The following is a 24,359-nucleotide window of genomic DNA, read 5'->3' on the forward strand; positions in this document are numbered from 1 at the left end:
ACCAGGCTAGGTAAGGCAGCAGTGTAAGATAAACAAACAAAGCAATATAATAAATCTCTCCCTCTCTTTCTTCTCCTTTAGCATTGCTGCAAAGTTGACAAGGGAGAATGTGCTATACAGCTTCTATTTTAAAATACTCAAAACTATTATTATTTTCTGCTATTATACTGTGATCCAGAGAAACCCAAATCAGTTTGTTAGGCTCTTACATTCTGACAGATCTTGCCAATCACATATTTATTTAAACTTCCATAAAACTTTGTGCCTTAAAGCTTTTCTTTGCCAATTGGCAAACCAGGTCAGAAACCAGGAGACTGTGGATTCTAGTCTCATTTTAGACATGAAGCCCAAACATGTCTTTGGGCCAGTTGTCACAATCAATAGATGAACAATCTGTTAGTCCCCCCCACAAAAGCAGACCCTGCACCTGCAAAAATGTTTATGGTTGGGTAGAGTAAAGAAATTGAGTGTAGAGAAAACAAAAAGCCTAAAATAATATTAACCTTACAGAGCTAGAATTGAATGAGGGGATCAAACCAGGGGTGGGTTCCACTTACCTTTACTACTGGTTCGCAACGGGAGCATGTGCGCTTCTGCGTCTGCACAGATCATCCATGATGATGTCTAGGTGGGTGGGCGGAACCTCTTGCTGCTTTTACTACAAGAACCAGACCGAACTGGGAGCAACCCACCACTGGATCAAATTCAATGGGTGCAAACTCATATTAATGTCAGAAAGCCAATCACAACCTCTCTTCAGTTTTTGTATTTTTATATATATATTTTATATATAAGTTTTTATATTGATATATTGACCATCATTTGTGTTGTAAATGTTGTACCTTGATGAACGTATCTTTTCTTTTATATACACTGAGAGCATATGCACCAAGACAAATTCCTTGTGTGTCCAATCACACCTGGCCAATAAAAAATCCTATTCTATTCTATTCTATTCTATTCTATTCTATTCTATTCTATTCTATTCTAATGAAGGAAAGTGATGCATATCACACCACATTTTGCTGCCCTTTCAACATGCCTTTTTTGAGCACCCAGAATAGGTTTGGTCTCTGCTGCCATCTATACAACCTTAACACATATTATAAGGCCATTTGGAAGTGGTTCCTTCAGCTGAAATGCCATTCTTATTCAATCTCATTTGTTGATCATGTAAAAAGCCTCCTCCAAATGGCACAATATTGCCATTTGTTGCATTTTTCATCATATCATCAATTGAGTGGACATTTTTATGGTTCCTTATAACCATGCATTGACTATTTGATCACTTTAGGGAAATAATGAGTTGGAGTTTGAGGCATCTCTTAGCTTCCATCTAGTGGTTGTTTGGATTAGAGTACAGGCAGATAATCAGTAAGTGTTAAAGACCTGGGCAGGAACTGTAAATTAACTTAACTTGCAAAGGAGCCAGGGAACCAGATAAGGGAATTCCATATCATATAAGCCATTAAAAAAAAGGCAAATCATTTCAGTTACATACTTGAAGCAGAGACTGGTCAATTTCAGAGTTTCATTTCATTATGGATTATTTAAAAAGGGGAAATTAAATGACTGCAAATGCTGAGTTTCTGGTTCACCTTGCAGTCAAATCAGCACTGAAGTACAGGTGCTGGTTCCAAAGACTGGACAGAAGGAGCAATTCCACAGGAAATCTGCCATACCAAGATCAACCAACTTGCTGCCTGTGACCACATCAAGTCTCCCCCTCCATTCACTATGGATGTCAGAGCAGAAAGTCTTTGCATGGAATAAGAGGAAATGCACCGCATCTGCAATAATCCACCTAAAGGTATCTTCAGGCTACTGTAGCAGGTCCATAAGAGCTGGAAAAGGTTAGCCTCTTTTTTCTGTAGCACGCAAGCTACCGTATTTTTCTGAGTATAAGACACACCTTTTTTCCCTAAAAAAGAGGGTGAAAATCTGGATGCGTCTTATACTCCAAACGTAGCCCTGCCCAGCTTCACAAAAGGAGGTTTCAGAGGCTGAAAAAAGCATCAGAAACAAAGCTTCAGAAAAGAAGCCCCCAAACAGAGCTTCAGAGGCTTTTTTCTGAAGCTATTTCGGAGCTTTTCAGAGGCAGATTTTTTTTTTCTGAAACAGAGTTGCAGAAGTATCAAAGGCAGAAAAAAAAGCAAAAAAAAAAAAAAAAAAGCAAGGCACAGAACTCACAACCAAGGAACCTGTTGCTAAAATGCATCTCTGGGAACAGCTGATTGGGGGTATTCTGGGAGGCCGATCCACCTGCCAATCAGCTTTTTTCTTATTTTCCTCCCCAAAAACTTAAGGTACATCTTATACTCCGGTACATCTTATACTCCGAAAAATACGGTAGGTGGATCATCAGTCAAATAAATCTTGGTCAAATATTACTGACTTGATTTGATTCAACCATTTGACAGACAAGTGGGCTTTTTTTTTAAAACGCAACACATATAATGAAACTTTGGAATTTGAGGTGTAGTGAGCTTGGTTGGTTGGTTGGTTTCAAAAAAGGGTTGGATCAATTCATGAAAATCATGAGGATCAATGGTTTGATTGATACCTCTGAAGGCCATCTTCTGTAACACTAGGGGCATCCTTGTGTAGTTGGTTGCCCACTGTGAGAACAGGCTACCAGACTAGATCGGCCAAGGCTCTGAACCATCAGGTCAACAATGTTTTTATGTTTTAACCAATAGTTTAAGTAAGCACTTACATTTGGGCAACAAAGACGATTCCTTCTTTCCTTGTTCCTATCCCTGAAAAAGTCTAATCACATTTTAGTTTTGAATTTTTTTTTAATAATTCACTTTTTAAGAATTAATTTACCTAACCAATGGAGAACTTAAACTTCATAAATTTATAAGTTTAAGCCTGTCCTTGGTTTCCACCTGAATAGAAACTAGGGAATGATGCTTAAGGAGAAGATTACTTGATAAACTGATTTTATAAGACTGTGTAAGAAACTCAGATGGGCTGCAACTTTGAAAAATCAAGATCTGTTTTCTCCTCAAGTCCTAGGGGGAATTGAGAAATAAAATTGATTTTGAAAGATGAAATGTTGGGCATCTGTTAAAGAATCTTAACATTTGCAAGGAGCTAAAAGGTTATGGATCTTCCACAAAATCATCTGCTGTTGGGCCATGCGGGGGTTCTATAGCTTTCCTGATGCTGGATTAGAACCATCCCAATCTCTGCCCAATGTCTTTGCTACTTGGACTGAAGGGAGCCAGTCCCTTCTTCAAGGGATTCCTCTAATAATATCTCAAACTCTAAATAACCCTCCAAAAAAAAAACCACCAGTGGGATCTGAAGATCAAACTTGTTAAGGGAGATATAAAGTGAGCAGCAAGTTCACTGGAGTTTTTAAAAAATAGACTGGACAACCATTTGACCAGGATGATATCACATCTCATTCCTTGAGCAGGGGGTTGGACTGGAAGATCTCTGTGGTTCCTTTCAGCTCTATGATTCTATGTATCTCATTATTGTACAAATCTGTGGGAGGCCCTTTTCCATTATATCTTTGCAGGTGGCTTCCAAAGGAAGCTGCCCCAACAGGCTCTCAAAACGACTGGAATAAGATAGAAAGCATCTAACCTGTGTCTTCGGAAATCAGCAAGTGCTGTTAGCGAAATCCAAACGCTCCTGCATCTAAGCAGAGCAACTCTGCCATTAGTAAGCAAAGCCGGCTGAGGGAGTCTGGGAGTTGAAGTCCACAAGCCTTACAGTTGCCAAGTTGGAAACCCCTGATCTATAAAGTTCGGGGCCCGTTTTGAGAGAGTGAGGGAGGAATCGAATTCTCTCGCTTTCCTTCAGTCGCCACAGGAAAGATGGGTGGGATGCGGCTTATTGGGCAACAAGTGGAACCGGGGGAGGAGTACATAGGCATGTCAGGATGGCAGCGAAAAGACCCAACTAGCTGAAGTGCAATCCTAACTGCTATTATTGTTGTTGCTGTTGTTGTTGCTGTTGTTGTTGTTGCTGTTGTTGTTTCCTCCCTCCCCATTCTCCGCCTCTTTGCTATTCCTACGCCTACGCCTGTTGTGGTTTTTTTTTCCTTTCTCCCATGCAGATTCCCGGCAAAGGGGGAGCGCGAACGTGAGAATGCCTTGCCCCTTTTCCTTGGTCAAGAGAGAACAGCTTCGCCCCAGATTAGGTGGAGCTTGCATTTCTCGCAGCTAGAACCATCTCTCCTCCTCCTGCTCCTCCTGCTGCTGCGGCAGAAAGTTCCCCTCCCTTTCCTTCCTGGAAGGAAAAAAAAGGAAAATAAATGACCTAACATACAAATAGATATATATCTATAAATCTCCATGAAATCTCGCCTCTAGGCGAAGGCAACCGGGGCGCTTCTTGGGCGGAGGGAATACACCCCTCCCGCGTGCAGCTGCGGCGGGTTCCGTCTTCTTTTTCCTCGTAGGCATTCAAAGTAGGGCATGAGCCCCTTCGCCGGGCGCGTTTGGCGATGGATTCTCACACCGCCAAATACCTGGGCTGCTTTTTCTGGCCGCTGGTCGTCTGTCTGCCGCTGGCCCAAGGTAAGACGAGAGTCCCGGGATGACTGAAACGCGCGCCCCGCTTAGCAGCTAAGCGGGGCCCGGTAAGGGTCTGTTGCTTGGGCGAATGGGCGCTAGTTCGCCGTAAGGCGCTAGGATTAAGCAGCTGGAGGGCTTTAGAGCCGCGATGGGTTTGTAGCCGGTTTAAACCCTGCTCCCCTCGGAAGTAAGCCCCGATGGTTTCACGTGACGTTTCCAAAACCTGCTCCTAATAGCCTGGGCAGACCACTTTCTTTGGTGCGAGGCTCTTGGCTTTGGGAGCCTACTTTACAAGAAAATGCGTTTTGTGGACAGTTTTGCCTCTTCTTCAGATTTTTTTTTCTCCCTCTTCTGGTTGAATGTGCCCGTCGGGTTTTTGAAAACTCGGGATGGTGGAAACTTGAAAGGGATGGGCTAACTCACCTATCCTCAATCCGATGCTCTCGACTTTATAGCCCTTATTATCTACAGCTAATTTGGCTATTCTAGAAACGTAGGTTGGTACTTCAGTGGGAAAGAGTGTGTGTGTTTGTGTGTAGGATAGAGGGAGAGAGAGAGAGAAAGAAAGGAAGGAAGGAAGGAAGGAAGGAAGGAAGGAAGGAAGGAAGGAAGGAAGGAGTGGGCTATGTTTAAACTTTATTTCCTTTGAACGTTGTATTTATTATAGGGTAACAGTTTCAGACATCAATAATAAGCTTGTTTTAGATAATGATTTTGTTTTAATTTTTCAATCCTTTTTAGGAACTGAAAAGGAGTTAGGGATGTGTTTAGATCTGTTAATTAATGTAATGAGTGCCAGTTGCAAAGATATGACAAACTTTCTGTGACATTTTTTTTTTCATTTTAAATTAGAATGAGAAATGCCCATATCTTTTCTTACACTGAAGTACATTTGCTTGTGGTTTTTTTCCCCAGCGTATCCGAACTTCGGTCATTTGTATTTTTCATCTCCTATAATGGACATCATCAGTGAGAAATTGATAAATATGAAACAGCCAGATGTGATTTTTCTTTGAATCATGTTGTGTAAAACATGTGTTATGTGTACACATCTTATAGACTGAAACCTTGCACCCTAAGTCTAGCTTGATTAAGTATCATATATTTCAGTGATATCATTCTGAAATTAACTTTTCCCATTAAATCAATGGGAATTGAACTTTTATGGACCATCCACCACAATTATCATTTATTCATTGCAATTTATATGCTTCTTAATCCAGCCAGATTCCAAATGAATTACATCTATCAGTAGGATTGCAACTTAATGTATGTTCTGATTTGTAGATATTTTTACAAATGTCATGTAATGTCATGCCATTACAAGTGGCATGTTGAGTTCTGTTATAGATCTTGTATGAAATCATACAACACTGCAGTCATGGTACCCAGTCTATCATGTCAAATGATATGTTATCCTAGGCATTTAAAGATCTCATCCTTTGAATCAATTATATGTCCTATGTACTAATTTTGACATTCTAATTTTAGCTAAAGTTTACAATCACACGGTAAGATAGACTGTGGCAATATCAAATAGCTACATCTTGTATAATTTTTTTAGAAGTCCCATTGAGTGCAATAAGGTTCAAGGTCAATTATATATTACTTTATCCTCTGAAATTCATTGGTGCCTGTTCACAGAGATACGTGTGCAGGACTGCCCTTTTCACCCTGTTTTGAGTGAACTAAATTGTTTTAGGAGTTACTATTGTGGCAATATAATGAACTTCTAATTCCTATGTTTATTTTTTGCTTTTCTCAATTACTTAATATCAAACTGAGGAATGTTGGATTTATTTAATATTGGTGTTGTGGATTAAACCAAAAGCCAAATCATTTTGGAGTTAGTAGTGCCTTTTCTTTGATCTTTTATTGCTGAACAAATGCAAGCATCTGAAACCCACAGTATTTTATTTCCATATTGTACTTTCAACTGAAAGCATATAAACAAGAATTCAAGTGTAAGTGAGCTGGGATTCCTCCCACAAGGATTATTTAATACAACTTTAAATAGCAGATTCATGTTCACAACTGAAAAGTTTACATTCTATTGTACAATTCTAACAGGAAGACTTGAAACAGACTGTAGCAGTATGAAGTGCAATTGGTCAGAATCTATGCCATTCAATATCATTTCCTCCTCCCTCCCATTGTTTCTTCCAACAGTTGTATTGTACTTGTTGATCTGGCTCCATAGGAAAGTATATTTACAGTCCAAATTTCAAAAAAGGGAGAATTTAAAAATACAAAGTGACTAAATGTTTTTAAATTATGGCTACATTTTTCAGTAAACCATTATATTGCAAAGGTTGAATAGACACTGTCCCAGGGTGCCAAATTTTAAGGGTACCCAAAATGGGTGGGGGGGAAATCTCTGAAAAACACAATAAAAAGCAAAAAACAGTAACTGTGTTTTCTGTGAATTTGCATGCCCACTCACCGGGTCAGTGCAGAATTGTTACAGTATGACAACAATGAGTGCTAATGTAATTAAAATTATTTACTTAGGGTGAAAATGTCTGAGAAAAGAAAAAAAGTCATCCAGGGCTGAAAATCGTAACTGTAAAATTCAAAAATGTGAAGGAAAAAAGAAACAACAGGGCACTTTTTAAAAATGCCTAACAAAATCAGAAAACGAGCCAAACCATACACGGTACCAGTATATGGCTTTTCCTAAAGTCCCAGAATGTCTAGAGTGTATTGCTAATAGACTATTGTGTTGATAAGTTTACTATTCTAAAGTCATTGCAAACATGTTTGCAAGAACGTCTGAAATGTTATATAGCAATTCCTTTTTCTAGGAGCTGATTGCAAACCTGGTTGTCACCCAGTGAATGGATTTTGTGAAGTTTCCAATGAATGCAGGTAAGTTCATTGATAGCCTGTTTGCAGGGGAGGGGGGGGGGAAAGGGACAAATATTATTTTAATTAAGTGCTATTGTACCAAATATTTTAATTGGAGTATTCTTCATACTTGACTTAAACTTTTAGCAACCATTTTTAGAAACAACAATATACAACAGCCTTCAAGAAAAGGAAAAAAACAACAGGTTTTCTCAAACCAGCAGAACAAAAAAGAATAGGCAGATCAAAGATTTCCTCTGAAATTTGCTCCAGAGGAATAGAGGCCCCTTTGTATGCATTATGATGTGGGAGGAAAGGGAAGTCTCTTCGGACAATTTGGATGTTGTTCAACAACAATAGATATATAGGGGGGGGGGGAGAAACCCTGATTTTTCTTATTCACTTTTGGACTTAAAAGCACCATTCATTCACACATCAATGCATATCTTCTCAACTCAAGTCTTTCTAGGCAGTCCATATTTGAGTTCCAAAAGAATCAAGGCAGGGCACTATATAGACATACATTGAGTTTGATGGCTCCTGATTAATATGATTCTTATGCATTTTCATAGTTTCAAACTAGGTTTGACCAATTTTCAATTCAGAATAGAGCTGGAACGGACCTTGGAGGTCTTCTAGTCCAGCCCCCTGCTCAAGCAGGTGACCCTATACTATTTCAGACAAGTAATGCCACTCTAATACCGCTCTATAAAGCCTTAGTATTACCACACCTAGTGTACTGCATCCAGTTTTGGTCACCATACTATAAAAAGATGTTGAGACTCTAGAAAAAGTGCAGAGAAGAGAAACCAGGATGATTAGGGGACTGGAGACTAAAACATATGAAGAACAGTTGCAGGAACTGGGCATGGCTAATCTAGTGAAGAGAAGGACCAGGGGAAACATGATATCAGTCTTCCAATATTTGAGGGGCTGCCATAGGGAGGAAGGGGTTAAGCTATTTTCGAAAGCACCTGTAGGCCAGACAAGGAATAATGGATGGAAACTGAACAAGGAGAGATTTAACCTGGAAACAAGGAGAAATTTTCTGACAGTGAGAACAATCAACCAGTAGAATAGCTTGCCTTCAGAAGTTGTGGAAGCTTCATCACTTGAGACTTTCAAGAAGAGATTAGACTGCCATTTGTCAGAAATGGTGTAGGGTCTCCTGCTTGGGCGAGGGGTGGTGGACTGGAAGAACTACAAGGTCTCTTCCAACTCTGTTAATCTGTTAAGTGGCTGTTCAGTCTCTTCTTAAAAACCTCCAGTGATGAAGCACCTACAACTTGTGAAAGCAAGCAGTTCCACTGGTTAATTGTTTCACTGTTAGGACATTTCTCCTTAATTCCAAAGTGCTTCTCTCCTTGATTAGTTTCTATCCATTGTTTCTTGTCCTGCCCTCTGGTGCTTTGGAAAATAAGTTGACCCCCTCTTTTTTGTGGCAGCCCCTCAAATACTGGAATATTGCTATCATGTCACCCCAATTCTTTTCTCTAGACTAGCCATACCCAGTTCCTGCAACTGTTCTTCATATGTTTTAGACTCCAGGCCTTTATTCATTCTAGCTGCTCTTCTCTGCACTTCCAAAGTCTCAATATCTTTTTTGTAATGTGGTGACCAAAACTGGATGCAGTATTCCAGCTGAAGTATTACTAAGGTTTTATAAAGCAGAAGTTTAATGGACCAGTCCATTAAAAGCTTGGCCAATCTTTCTTCACACTTTTCTCACTCTTGGTGACACTTTTCTATCTTAGTGACTTAGCCTCATTCAGTTCTTTTGGGAGTCATTTATTTCTTTGGAAACTTAGCTTGTGGTGTCTTTAAAGTCGTCAATCTGATATGAATTTATAACATGCTGCATTAAATTGACATTTTCCCAAGTTACATTCCTGCTTTTTTGTCCTGCTATGAGTAAATTTCCCACGCTCCATTTTTCATACATGTCCATTCATACAAATAAATGGCATAAAACTACTAGTTGTTATATTTTAGTATTATATAGTAATTGGTGTTATGCTAGTGGCAATAATATGCTAATACATGGTTCATTAATGTTATTATACATAATTCATGTATTCTGCCATTGGTGGTGTTAGTTAGCATCATCTATATTTGATGCATTTATAAACTATTTTTCATACGTACTGAAATAATGCCCAGGATACAATGACAATGCTCAGTTCACTAACAAATCTCCTCTCCCCCCCCCTTCATTTATAGGGAAACTTTAACTGAACTAGATGTGTTCAGAGCATTGGACCCTATTTTAGTGTTTATTTAAAAAAAAAATGAAAAATCATAAAGCTGCTACATGCCAGCAGATTTCAGCAGCAAAATCTTGGGTAACTGTGGGAGATGCAGAAAAGCACTGAAACGGCACATGGCCATGCAGTGTGGTTGTCTATATGATGAAAAGTGTGTTAATGAAATGATTATCATGGAACTTTCACTAAGAAAACCACACCAGTATTCTGTAGTTGCTTTTAATCAGAATAAGGAATCTTATTTCCATAACAATCAGAATAAGGGATCTTATTACCATAATTTTATCTACAGTATCTAGTTTCTTAATTCTATTTGCAAAAAGATCTTAGCTTGATTTGCTATCTCATATTGTGTTTTTGCTAGATGCCGACCTGGTTGGCAAGGCCCTTTCTGTGATTGGTGTGTTCCTTTCCCTGGCTGTTTGCATGGGACATGTGTCAAACCAGGCCAGTGCATGTGTGAAGAAGGATGGATTGGTAGCCGCTGTGACACAGGTTTGGCGATCATTTCCTCTTCTGTTGAATGAAAATCCTGATGAAAACAGTTGGAGCTCCATCTGGTGTTGGAGATATCCTATTTATTTATTGAACATATTGCTATGCTGCAACAACTCTTGGTGTTTACATAGAAAAAGATACTATAGAAAACATATCCAATTTTTTTAAAAACACAAACACACACAAAATGGCACTATAATAATAAAAAGAAGATAAAATGGTGGATCCTTGGTGTTCTCTGAACTTGATTATTTTCTTGCTGAGTTGCTAGCAAGAAGTTGCTAGACAATGTATGTAAAAAGGTAAAAGTTCCCCTTGCACATACGTGCTAGTCGATCCCGACTCTAGGGGACGGTGCTCATCTCTGTTTCAAAGCTGAAGAGCCAGTGCTGTCTGAAGACCTCTCCGTAGTCATGTGGCTGGCATGACTAAATGCCAAAGGCGCACAGAATACCTTCCCACCAAAGGTGGTCCCAAATTTTTCTACTTACATTTTTACGTGCTTTCGAACTGCTAGGTTGACAGAAGCTGGGACAAGTAATGGGAGCTCACTCCATTATGCGGCACTAGGGGTTCAAACTGCTGAACTGCCAACCTTTCGATTGACAAGCTCAGCATCTTAGCCACTGAGCCACTGCATCCCTGGTATTAAAAGCACCTGGCTTCAATTCTTGCTAACTTTAGTTTAGAAAGAGTCAAATATAAAATTGCTCATAATTGCTGAAGACTTGATGAAGTGACTGGAAGAACATCTGCAAGATCATCTCCGATAAATCCGATTTTATGGATTCTAATAAATGCAGTCCTCAGTCCTCATGGGCTGGACCTCTGCCTTTTCTAGCTTGTTTGACTTACCAAAGAAGGGGCTGGGAAGCTAGGATAAGAATCCCACTATGAAGGAGAAGGTAGAGTCGAGGATCTTGAAGGAGAAGGTGACAACCCCACTGTGAAATGCTCTCCTTATGTCTGACAATATAGTACAACTTATGTTCCATCTTCAAAAAGTGATTAGGTCTCAGTTGCAGAGGATATTGGAAAAAGTGGTTTATTTGAATCCTCATCACTCCAGTTGCAGGCTTCGGTGTGGGGCAAAAACTGTTTTATATTACTTATGGATGATCTCCAATAGGATCTAGATAAAGGAATAGCAGTTATTTTGAACTTACTAGATATTAATGTTTTTGGGAATGTAGGTTAGGGCTGGAAATCAGAAATAATATTTTATTAGAGGTTATATTCCTTCCTAATGAAGCAGTTCAAATCAGTAGTGATGGAGAAGAGATCTTGCCCAGTACAATATGCAAAACCCAGGGCTTGGTCCTCTACCTTATCTTGTCTAGCATCTTAATAAAGTCATTAGAAGAGTTCATATAACAGCTCAGAATCAGAAATCATCGGTAGGCTAATAATTCCCAGTTACACATCTCTGCCCTGGGCCAAGCAGGGCCCTAACCCAGTGTCTGAAAGCTATCAAACAGGTTCACACAGCAAGATGGCTGTTCATTCTAAAACCATATGGCTCCAACTTTGGCTGTGGGCATCTGTGCTATCCCTAAAAGAGAACAGGTCCATGATCTGGGAACAAAGGGATCCATTCCTGTCTTCTGTATATTGTGTTGTTTTGATGTAGGCTCTACTTTTTCAGATTTGTTTGGCATTGTTAGATGAAAATATGCAAGGGAAGGAATTCAAGTTGTGAGACACATTTTGTCACTTGCCCTTCTCTCCCCCTCCCCCCAAATCTCTGTCTAGGGATCCTTTTGGATACATGGATCCTCCTGGAAGCTGTATCCAGGAGAGATTGTGCTCAATTTCAGTTGGTGTGCTAGATGAGTCACTCATGCACTCATTCTCTTGTGGCTGAATTATCAGCATCTTATATTGTCTCAGAAGGCTATTTGGAGGAACTATAATTGGGATAGGCCAAAAACTGATTCAGCAAAGTAACACTGCTTTTTTGGTCACTCCACTGGGTAGCTGTAAGTTTCCAAGTACAATTCAAAGTGTTGATTATTATAAAGGTTTTGATGTTTGGATACTAGGGCCTTGATGGCGAACCTATGGCACATGTGCCAGAGGTGGCACACAGCGCCCTCTCTGCTGGCACACGAGCCATCATCCCACTCCGATGCACATGCACAAGCACCTCCCACCGGCCAGCTGGTCTTCAGGTCTCTGCCGCACATGCAAAGGGGGGGGACGCATGTGGGGGGCCGCATGCACATTGCATTGTGGGGATTCGGGCACAGGCACACACTTTGGGCACTCAATCGAGAAAAGGTTAGCCATCACTGTATTAGGAGCTTTCAGGATTGCTTGTTCCAAGGGAGCAGGATGATGATTCATTTAATGATTTTAATATTCTGATGTTTTATTGTTTTATGTATATAAGGTACCCAGTGTTGGGGTGCCACAGAAAACATGATATATAAATAAGCTATTTAGTTCAGATTTTAAAGAGCTGTTCTGATTGGATAAAACAGAATATTTCTGGTTTTGTATATTTTCCTTAAATGTACATTTGTTATTGTGAGAGAAAGACAAACACAACAAGACTATGTTTCTCTTTTTTTATGTTTTAACACAGTTGTTCATCCTTGTTCTTCCAAGCCTTGTTCAAATTACTCAAAGAATTGCGTTGAGACTGGAAATGGTGGATACACTTGCTTGTGCGATCACGGCTATATGGGAAAAAACTGTCATATGAAAAAGGGACCCTGTATTGTTAATGGGTAAATATGGATCACGTTTGTTGATTTACATTTGACTTTGGTAACTAACGCAATCTTCTTCAATTTGTCACTTTCCAGTTGTGCTGGCATGGCAGCTGCTGGAATTCCCAGTGAAAATTGTTGAATGGAATTCTCAAGATCACAGCCCCTCAATGTCTGTCTTTATATTTCTGTGCCTGTTCTCTACCTTTATAAAATGGAGACTGGGGAAAGAATACAGCTTGTAAATGGAAAAGCAAATTCATTCTTTAGATAAATTTGATGTATTCATTTGTTTTTGATGTGTTACTCTCCAGCCCTCTCTTTAGATAAATTTGGCTTTAGACACTTTTGGCTTCAGTATCTAACAGAGAGAAAAAAACCAAAGACCCGAAGAAGGAAATTTGTACCTTTTTTCCATTAAAAGGAGACTGTTTTGCTACAAATGTGTCTGTTCTAGAGCAGTAAAACAAATTAATATGGTTAAGTCATTTCTTAGTTCATGAGTAAAAAACAACAACACAACGAGTGTCATTTTGATTGGAAAGTTGTGGTAGCACCACAGTGGACTAGAGGAAAACAATGTAGATTCTGTATTTTCCCATTTCTTTCCAGCAGAATTACATGTATTGGAACAAGTAATTGGGAAGTAATCCCAACAAAGTTTCCAAAAGTTATATCTTCAATATTTATGATGACTTTCCATACAAATGGAAAAAATGTATATTTTGTTTCAGAAAAATAAGACTTCAAACTATTGAAGTCTGTTAGTTAGCTGCCATGTTTTATATGATGTTTTTAAACCCAATCTGAAAGTCTCTACTCAACTATGTTCCAGAATAGCAGCTTTGGACAAGAATTTTAACATTTATCATATAAAACCTAGACTTATAAGCATGACTATGTAACCTTTTTTTCCTAATTACAATATCAATTTTTTCCTTTTTGATTTTTTCATAGTAAATTATACAATGAATAGATGAAATACATGAAGACACAAAGCGTAAGAATAGAGAGACACATCTAAAATATTTTTTGATCTAATAGCATTGCAGATATTTGTTGGACACCGGTAGCTTTTCAGTCCTCAATATTTACTTTTCACCATTCATTTTAAACATGAATACCATGGGGAAAAGCCATGGCTCAAGAATATATCCTATTGGTTCTAGACCAGTGGTGGGTTGGCTCCGATTTGGACTGGTTCGCAAGAACTGGTAGTAAAACCAGCGGGAAGCTCCACCCATTGACCCAGACATCATCAGGAAGCTTCTGCACATGTGCAGAAGCGCATGCACACACAAACATGCGTGGACCCATTGCGAACGGGTAGTAAAGGTAAGTAGAACCCACCCCTGTTCTAGACTGATCATATCCTAGGTTTTTGTGATATTTAATACAAGTATCAGAAACTTAATATCTGACTTCTTTCAAAGGAAAAGATTTGGTTTTTAGAATCAAAATGGTCTGAACTTTGTAGATAGGTTGCTGGCACAAGATGGGATGTGCCTTGAAGGAACTGATAAAAATATGTTGATCAGGAAGACTTTAATTACAAACCAATGAGTGGTGGAAATGCAATAAAACCTCATAAAAACTTGTGCACTGTAGAAATGGCTGAAATGAGATTCTGAAAACACCCAAAGAAAAATCAGAATATTGGCTCAGAAAATTTATGACTTTCATTAGTTATAAACTAATATTAAGATCATGGGAAATAAGATGAGTCTCAGCTCATAGTATAAAAAGCAGAAATGATTTAATAAACATGGCAGACATATGGTATATGATTCTCTTGGAATGCAGCAACTGAAGGATACAATTCCTTCAAAAGGAACAAAGGCAGAGAAAAGGAAGAAGAGAACTATTTTTAAAAGATCTGCTCAGTACGAATGAACTTTGCAATACTATAGAATACATCAGGGTTGAAGTAAATGAACAAATAAAAGCAGTATAACTATTGTCTACTCTCCCATACACAATCAGGAAGAAGATATGGATGAAGTCTTTCCAAATCAAATTGCAGTTTTGCCAAAGAGTTGCTTACGATCTCAGGCAGTCAAGCTGTCAATCCTTTTTCACAACAGTGAAACAGTGGCCTTTGTGGGCCTAGATGAATCTGGGACCGACATCTTACTTTGAGTTTGCTGTGTTGTCTGTAGTCTAATACGGAGAACATTTCAAATGGATTGTGTTTGAAATGTTCTAGTAAAACACCTCCAGGGGTGGTATTTTGCCTCAAACTTAAAACATTTCATTTTACACATATGAGTTTTTTAAAAAAACGGGGAGGGGAGAGAGAAAAATGTAAGGAAACAGAACTGCTACTGGTGTGAATTATAAATTGCGTCGGCAGATAACCGCCCGGCCGCCCTGTTTCGGGTGACCCGTTCTCTCCTACATCAGGAGGTACGGGATGACCCCTTGCAGGGACGAGCCGAGGAGTTTAGCGGTTATCTATACGATAAAATCGCTCAGCTGAGGGACGGTCTGGACCGAATTTGGGATGATCCAAGCGAGGGAGAGGAGGCACGTCTTGTTGAGCTCATTTGGGATGAGTTTGACCCTGTGGCTCCCGAGGACGTCGACAGGTTGTTGGGGAGGCTTCACGGCACGACATGTTTACTGGACCCGTGTCCTTCCTGGCTGGTACTGGCCACTCAGGCGGTGACACGAGGCTGGCTCCAGAGGATTATCAACGCTTCTTTATTGGAAGGGGTTTTCCCTGCCGCCTTGAAAGAGGCGGTGGTGAGACCCCTCCTTAAGAAGCCCTCCCTGGACCCAGCTATTTTGGGTAACTATCGTCCAGTCTCCAACCTTCGCTTTGTTGCGAAGGTTGTAGAGAGTGCCGTGGCGCGACAGCTACCCCAATACCTGGATGAAGATGTCTATCTAGACCCGTTCCAGTCCGGCTTCTGACGCGGATACAGCACGGAGACAGCTTTGGTCGCATTGGTTGATGATCTCTGGAGGGCCAGGGACAGGGGTTATTCCTCTGCCCTGGTCCTATTAGATCTCTCGGCGTTCGATACCATCGACCATGGTATCCTGCTGCGCCGGCTGGGGGGATTGGGAGTGGGAGGCACCGTATATCGGTGGTTCTCCTCCTATCTCTCCGACCGGACGCAGACGGTGTTGACGGGGGGGCAGAGGTCGACCGCGAGGGGCCTCACTTGTGGGGTCCCACAGGGGTCGATTCTCTCGCCTGTTGTTCAACATCTACATGAAGCCGTTGGGCGAGATCATCAGTGGTTTCGGGGTGAGATACCAGCAGTACGCTGACGATACCCAGCTGTACTTTTCCACCCCGGGCCACCCCAATGAAGTTGTTGAAGTGCTGTCCCGGTGTTTGGAAGCCGTACGGGTCTGGATGGGGAGAAACAGGCTCAAGCTTAATCCCTCCAAGACGGAGTGGCTGTGGATGCCGGCATCCCGATTCAGTCAGCTGCAGCCGCAGCTGGCTGTCGGAGGCGAGTTATTGGCCCCAAAGGATAGGGTGCGCAACTTAGGTGTCCTCCTGGATGATCGGCTGTCGTTTGAAGATCATTTGACGGCCGTCTCCAGGGGGGCCTTCCACCAGGTTCGCCTGGTTCGGCAGTTGCGCCCCTTCCTTGATCGGGATGCCTTATGCACGGTCACTCATGCGCTCGTTACCTCTCGCTTGGATTATTGTAATGCTCTCTACATGGGGCTCCCCTTGAAGTGCACTCGGAGGCTTCAGTTAGTCCAGAATGCAGCTGCGCGGGTGATAGAGGGAGCTACGCGTAGCTCCCATGTAACACCGCTCCTGCGCAGACTGCACTGGCTGCCTGTGGCCTTTCGAGTGCGCTTTAAGGTGTTGGTGACGACCTTTAAATCGCTCCATGGCTTAGGACCTGGGTACTTACGGGACCGCCTGCTGTTACCACACGCCTCCCACCGACCCGTACGCTCCCATAGAGAGGGACTTCTCAGGGTGCCGTCCGCCAAACAATGTCGGCTGGCGGCCCCCAGGGGAAGGGCCTTCTCTGTGGGGGCTCCCACACTCTGGAACGAGCTTCCCCCGGGTTTACGTCAAATACCTGACCTTCGGACATTCCGTCGCGAACTGAAGACCCATCTTTTTATTTGCGCGGGGCTGGCTTAAATTTGGATTTTAATAAGGGGAATTTTATTAATTTTAAATGGGGTTTTAACTGATGGCAATTTTTTAACTTTGGGCTATTTTAAATAAGTTTTTTAAAGGGTATTTTAACTTGTATATTTGTATTGTTGGTTTTTATCTTGCCTGTACACCGCCCTGAGTCCTTCGGGAGAAGGGCGGTATAAAAATTAAATTAAATAAATAAATAAATAAATAAATAAATAAATCAGTGGTCCCCAACCTTTCTGGCTTGGCAGTCTGGCGGGTGGGAGAGGGGATGGCTTGGTGAGAGTGGTAGGCATGCTCATGCGCAGCTCCATTTGCACAAGTGATGACCTGCAAATGGAGCTCTGGATGCATGCATACCTTTGGCCACCACTTGTGTGGCCCAGTTCTGAACAAGTGTGCTGCAGCCCGGCGGTTGGGGACCCCTGTTATAAAGTATCACCATTTGTTCATGCATTTCTTTTTCCTCTTCTTTTGAATTGCAGCTCGCCTTGTCAAAATGGAGGAAGTTGTTTGGACAATGATGGGTTTGCACCTTATGCGTCTTGTGTGTGTTCTCCAGGATTTACTGGACAGTTTTGTGAACTTGATATCGATGACTGTGAACCAAACCCGTGTGAAAATGGAGGCACGTGCACGGATATTGGCAAGAGCTTCCACTGCTCTTGTCCTTTTGGCTATGGAGGTGTGTTGTGCAGTAACCGCATCCCAGCTTGTGATAGTAGCCCTTGTGAAAATGGTGGGACATGTCATGGACACCGTAGCAGAGGCTTCATGTGTATTTGCAAACCATACTTTGCTGGGCCCACCTGTAGTTTTTCCATTAGAAACACAAGTGTGAATGTGGTGGCTAAACAAAGACAGAATCAGAATCGCCACCTGCATTTGAGAGGGCACCTTAAACCAGCTCAGCTGCAAGAGAAGGAAATACTGACCATAAAAGAGACAATTGAAAACAGACAATCCTTGCTCACTAAGAGTCAGGTGATCTGCTTCATGGTCCTAAGCTTTCTTACATGCCTTGTTGTTTTGGGTACAACTGGGATTATATTTTTCTCTAAATTTGAAGTATGGCTAGCTAATGCCAGATACAGCCATTTACTGCGCAAGGAGAGGGAATGCTTTTTAAAAGCAAATGATGATGAAAATGTTTCTGTGAATATAATATTTCCTGAGAAGATTAACCAGGGTAACGAATAGTCCGTGTATCTAAATCCTTCTATTTAGCAACGACACCTCAAGCTCCATACGTGTCAGGGAAATAGATCCATTTTTATTTTTACCTGTGACAAAAATTCTGGCTTTGGACTAAAAAGAAGAAAGATGCTTTGCGTTTGCCAGAGAAATACTCGTTTCCCAAAAATGTTTTCTAGTTAAATTGTTTTGTGAACCAGGATTGCATAAACTTTTGGGGATTGAAGGCTGCATTTAGCCCTTGAGTAGAAAGCTAGGAATACAAAACAGAAGAGTCTTTTAAAAAATAATGTAAGTTTTAGTTTATTTAGTTAATTAACTATAATGTAATTACTCTTCATGCATTTAATATCTTTTCATTCTCTAACATTTTAAATTCAGCAGCAACTTTTTAGGGGCTCTGAAGATTACACTAGGGCTTGTTTTAGGGAAGGGATATTATCTGCCAATGTTTACAGACCTATGACACTTAATTTAGGTTTTAATCCTATTGACCATCATTTGTGTAATAAATGTTGTACCTTGATTAAGGTATCTTTTCTTTTATGTACACTGAGAGCATATGCACCAAGACAAATTCCTTGTGTGTCCAATCACACTTGGCCAATATAAAATTCTATTCTATTCTATTCTATTCTATTCTATTCTATTCTATTCTATTCTATTCTATACCTGGAAATAAGTTCCAATATACTTTGTGGGGTTTGCTTCTGATCAGGCACATGCACCATTGAATTATTGCTATTGTAAATAAAAAGTCAATACACTATTCTTAATTAAGATAGCTATTGTCATATTATATGCTATGTTTGGCAACTGTGATATTTCTAAACGAATTTCTAATGCTTATTTTGAATAAATGGTTATTAAGGGCTACACAGATCAAACTGTAGGAGTAATTGTTTTCTTTTGATAATGTTAATTTATCTATTTTCCTCAATTTGGGCCAAATATTTCCCAGCTGAAACAGTGAGAAAATAAAGTCCATATCCTCAGACACATGGGTAGGAGCATTTGATAAATCAGAGAGGTGGTGGGTTTCAATATTTTTTGTTAGTGGTTCTGTGGTTGTGGCTTGGTGGGCATGGCATGGCTTGGTGGGTGTGGTAGGGGAAGGATACTGTAAAATCCCCATTCCCACCCTACTCCAGGAGAAGGTTACTGTAAAATCCCCATTCCCTCCCCAATCCAAGGGAAAGTTACTTCAAAATCCACATTTCCTCCCAATCAGCTGGGACTTGGGAGGCAGAGAATAGATGGGGGCGGGGCCAGTCAGAATATTTGCTACTGGTTCTCCAAACTACTCAAAATTTCCATTACCGGTTCTGCAGAACTGGTCAGAACCTGCTGAAACCCACCTCTGAATCAGAGCAAAATTTCTCAACCCTGACAATTCTAAAATGGATCAATTTTAACTCCCAGAATTTCCCAGCCAGCCTTGTTGGCTGAGGAATTCTGGGAGTTGACGTTCGCATGTTTTGAAAGTTGCCAAGGTTGAGAAATACTGGATCAGAGCATCAGTCTCTGCAATTCAACATTCTGTATTGACCTCAGTGGTGAACCAGTAGCCAACCTCAGGTTGATTAGATGTTGAATTCAAAGCTAATATCTCTTCCATTATTGTTCCCTGGCAGCTGGTTATTCAATAGCAAACTACTCTCCAAATAAAAAGATGCAATGACCAGTAATGAAAAGATGATATATGGTACTTTCAGAGTTATCCCACTACATCCACTGCAATAAACCATGGCCTAGTGGTAGTGCATGAGATTGGGTCTATGCTCAACTATATATCTGATTGGGTGATTCTAAGCCATAGCTATCTTGCCAACCAAGATATCACACAAAGTTATTACTGAGGTAAAAAAGAAGTTAATCCTAATGTATTTAAGCTGTGAAATAAAGTGGGACAAAATAAAGAAAAACTAAGATAAATAGATCAATGTGATTACCCTCCATGGATGTGATGAAGAAATGATGCTGAAGGAAGAATGGATTTTTAAAGGCAAATTAGCTGGTTCAGAGCAGAGATGAGGTAGTAAAATGGGGGTTTTCAATTCGTTACTTAAATCTCTTACCTTATGTGCATTTGAGGAACAAGAGAACTGTTAGTTCTCTTGCCCCCAAATTTAGTTGCTTAGTGGCTTTTACTTGCCATCAAGATATAGCAGGTCCCAACGTATTACATGCTCATAGTTTTTATGGGGAAAACTATGTTTTCATGAGGAGATTTACTTATGCTGAAATCTGTAACAAATCTAGGACACTTTAAAGATCAATATATTTGAAAACAAAAATCTACTTCATCAGATACAATGATTTTTGCTGCAATAAAAATAGACGGGTTGATTTATCCCATTATCAATGAAAATAACAATAATAGTGATAAAATGTATATGTTTCTTTACTCCCAACAATTCAGTGCCAATGTTTTAAACATCCGATTGTGTGAATGGTTTTTAACAGTAGATGTCAGATAACATAAAACCAGGACTGGGATTCTGACAGAGAGAAAAGAAGTACGAAGACGTCAAATATTTGTATTTGCACGATGGTAAAATATATTCACCAACTGAGAGTAAAGAATTAAGGCCTCACTTACCCATGTCAAAATCCTTTTTTTGACTGAAATAAATCAAAAACAGATCATGTCAGACTAATCTTATTGCATTCTTTGACAAAGTGACAAAATTAGTGGACCAGAGGAATGCTGTCGATATAATTTACTTGGACTTCAGTAAAGCATTTGATAAAGTAGACCATAACCTACTACTAGATAAAGTAGAAAAATGTGGGTTAGACAACACCACTGCCAGATGGATTCGTAACTGGCTGACCAACCGCACTCAATGTGTAGTCCTCAATGGAACTACATCCACATGGAGGGAAGTATGCAGTGGAGTACCCCAAGGCTCTGTTTTAGGCCCAGTATTCTTCAACATCTTCATCAATGACTTGGACGAGGGGATAGATGGGGAACTCATCAAATTTGTAGATGACACCAAGCTGGCAGGAATAGCCAACACTCCAGAAGATAGGCTTAAGATACAGAAGGAACTTGACAGACTTGAACATTGGGTGCTATCTAACAAAATGAAATTCAGCAGTGAAAAAAGTAAGGTTCTACATTTAGGCAAAAAATCCGAAATGCACAGGTACTGTATATATGGTACCTTGCTCAATAGTAGTAACTGTGAGAGGGATCTTGGAGTCCTAGTGGACAACCATTTAGATATAAGCCAGCAGTCTGCAGCAGCTGCCAAAAAAGCCAACACAGTTCTGGGCTGTATAAACAGAGGGATAGAATCAAGATCATCAAGATCACGTGAAGTGTTAATACGATTTTATAATGCCTTGGTAAGGCCACACTTGGAATATTGCATTCAGTTTTGGTCGCCACAATGTAAAAAGGATGTTGAGACTCTAGAAAGAGTGCAGAGAAGAGCAACAAAGATGATTAAGGGACTGGACGCTAAAATATATGAAGAACGGTTGCAGGAACTCAGTATGCATAGTTTAATGAAAAGAAGGACTAGGGGAGACATGATAGCAGTGTTCCAATATCTCAGGGGTTGCCACAAAGAAGAGGGAGTCAAACTATTCTCCAAAGCAGCTGAGGGTAGAACAAGAAGCAATGGGTGGAAATTAATCAAGGAGAGAAGCAACTTAGAACTAAGGAGAAATTTCTTGACAGTTAGAATAATTAATAGTTATGAATTATTATATTATTAATATAATAATAATTATTATTATATTAATTATATTAATTATTATTATATTAATTATTGATTCTGTGGCTCCCGAGAACGTGGACAGGTTACTGGGGAGGTTGCATGCCACTACATGTTTACTGGACCCGTGCCCCTCCTGGCTGGTGCTGGCCACTCAGGAGGTGACACGAGGCTGGCTCCGGGGAATTATAAATGCTTCTTTGTTGGAGGGGGTCTTTCCCGCTGCCTTGAAAGAGGCAGTGGTGAGACCCCTCCTCAAGAAGCCTTCCCTGGACCCAGCTATTTTGGGTAATTATCGTCCAGTCTCCAACCTTCGCTTTGTGGCGAAGGTTGTAGAGAATGTGATGGCATGGCAGCTTCCTCGGTACCTGGATGAAGCTGTCTATCTAGACCCATTTCAGTCCGGTTTCCAGTCCGGATATAGCATGGAGACAGCTTTGGTCGCGTTGGTGGATGACCTCTGGAGGGCCAGGGATAGGGGTTGTTCCTCTGCTCTGGTCCTTTTAGATCTGTCAGCGGCTTTTGATACCATCGACCATGGTATCTTGCTGCACCGGTTGGAGAGTTTGGGAGTGGGAGGCACCGTTTATTGGTGGTTCTCCTCCTATCTCTCTGACCGGTTGCAGACGGTGTTGACAGGGGGGCAGAGATTGACCGCGAGGCGCCTTACTTATGGGGTGCCTCAGGGGTCGATTCTCTCGCCTCTCCTGTTCAACAACTATATGAAGCCATTGTGCGAGGTCATCAGTGGCTTTGGGGTGAGTTACCAACTGTACGCTGACGACACCCAGCTGTACTTTTCCACCCCAGGCCACCCCAACGAAGCTGTCGAAGTGCTATCCTGGTGCCTGGAAGCCGTACGGGTCTGGATGGGGAGAAACAGACTCAGACTCAATCCATCCAAGACGGAGTGGCTGTGGATTCCGGCACCCCGGTACAGTCAGCTGCAACCGCGGCTGACTGTTGGGGGTGAGTCATTGGCCCCAACAGAAAGGGTGTGCAACTTGGGCGTTCTCCTGGATGGACGGCTGTCGTTTGAAGATCAGTTGGCGGCCGTCTCCAGGAGAGCCTTTTACCAGGTTCGCCTGGTGCGCCAGTTGCGCCCCTTTCTTGACCGGGATGCTTTATGCACAGTCACTCATGCTCTCGTCACTTCTCATCTGGATTATTGCAATGCTCTCTACATGGGGCTACCCCTGAAGTGCACTCGGAGGCTCCAGTTAGTCCAGAATGCAGCTGCGCGGGTGATTGAGGGAGCCACACGTTGCTCCCGGGTAACACCGCTCCTGCACAGTCTGCACTGGCTACCTGTGGTCTTTCGGGTGCGCTTCAAGGTGTTGGTTACCACCTTTAAAGCGCTCCATGGCTTAGAGCCCGGGTACTTACGGGACCGCCTGCTGTTACCGTATGCCTCCCACCAAGCCGTACGCTCACACAGAGAGGGTCTTCTCAGGGTACCGTCCGCCAAACAATGTTGGCTGGCGGCCCCCAGGGGAAGGGCCTTCTCTGTTGGAGCACCCACCCTCTGGAACGAACTTCCCCCCGGTTTACGCCAATTACCTGACCTTCGGACCTTTCGCCGTGAATTGAAAACATACTTGTTCATCCAAGCGGGACTGGCTTGATTTTTAAATTTTAAATTTCTGGTTTTTTAATAATTTTAGATTGGGGTATTTTAGTATAGGTCAATTTGACGGTTTTAATTTTTGGCCATGTTTTGAATATGTATTTTAATTGTTATTTTAACTTTGTATATTATTGTTTTACTCTGGCTGTACACTGCCCTGAGTCCTTCGGGAGAAGGGCGGTATAAAAATCTAAATAAACTAAACTAAACTAAACTAAACTAATAATAAGTAGAACAACTTGCCTGCAGAAGTTGTGAATGCTCCAACACTGGAAAAATTTAAGAAAATGTTGGATAACCATTTGTCTGAAATGGTGTTGGGTTTCCTGCCTGGGCAGGGGATTGGACTAGAAGGCCTCCAAGGTCCCTTCCAACTCTGTTGTTGTTGTTGCTGTTGTTGTTGTTATTATTATTATTCTGCAATATTTCAAATCTTCCCTTGCCTTTTGAAAGCCATTCCCATAAACTGCAATTGCAAAAAAAAAAAATGCTGTTGTATTTAGATTAGTTTTTTTTGCTATATTAATGGTCATCACCTCTCTCTTTCTCCCCTTCCCTCCCTCCCTCCCTCCCATGGACATATATTGATTCATGAAATTTTGTGTGTTATGGGATGGGGGGGTGGATATGAAAGAAGTAAAACAACACAAAAGATCCCTCTAAGATGCTTTGTTTATGCATGTGTAAAGTTCTTATCATATATCTTACAAAATTTATGCTTCTTCATTCTATATCAGTGGTTCCCAACCAGTGTGCCGCGGCACTAAGGGGTGCCGTGAGATCTTTTGAGGGTGCCGGGAACTTTTGAGCTACGGAGATTTTA

At 41.1% G+C, this 24,359-nt stretch overlaps 1 protein-coding gene across 1 annotated transcript; it reads left to right on the top strand.

The window, feature by feature from the left end:
* The first annotated feature begins 4,180 nt into the window (after window positions 1–4,180).
* Window positions 4,181–19,097, top strand: DLK1 (delta like non-canonical Notch ligand 1). The gene is made up of 5 exons (XM_058162713.1): window positions 4,181–4,538; window positions 7,340–7,403; window positions 10,011–10,141; window positions 12,732–12,876; window positions 17,470–19,097. The coding sequence occupies exons 1-5, from the start codon at window positions 4,466–4,468 to the stop codon at window positions 18,182–18,184; spliced, it is 1,128 nt and encodes a 375-aa protein (XP_058018696.1). The 5' UTR covers window positions 4,181–4,465; the 3' UTR covers window positions 18,185–19,097.
* The last annotated feature ends 5,262 nt before the right edge of the window (window positions 19,098–24,359 follow it).

This window comes from Ahaetulla prasina, chromosome 1 (genome assembly GCF_028640845.1).
Source record: "Ahaetulla prasina isolate Xishuangbanna chromosome 1, ASM2864084v1, whole genome shotgun sequence".
NCBI classification, from domain to species: Eukaryota; Metazoa; Chordata; class Lepidosauria; order Squamata; family Colubridae; genus Ahaetulla; species Ahaetulla prasina.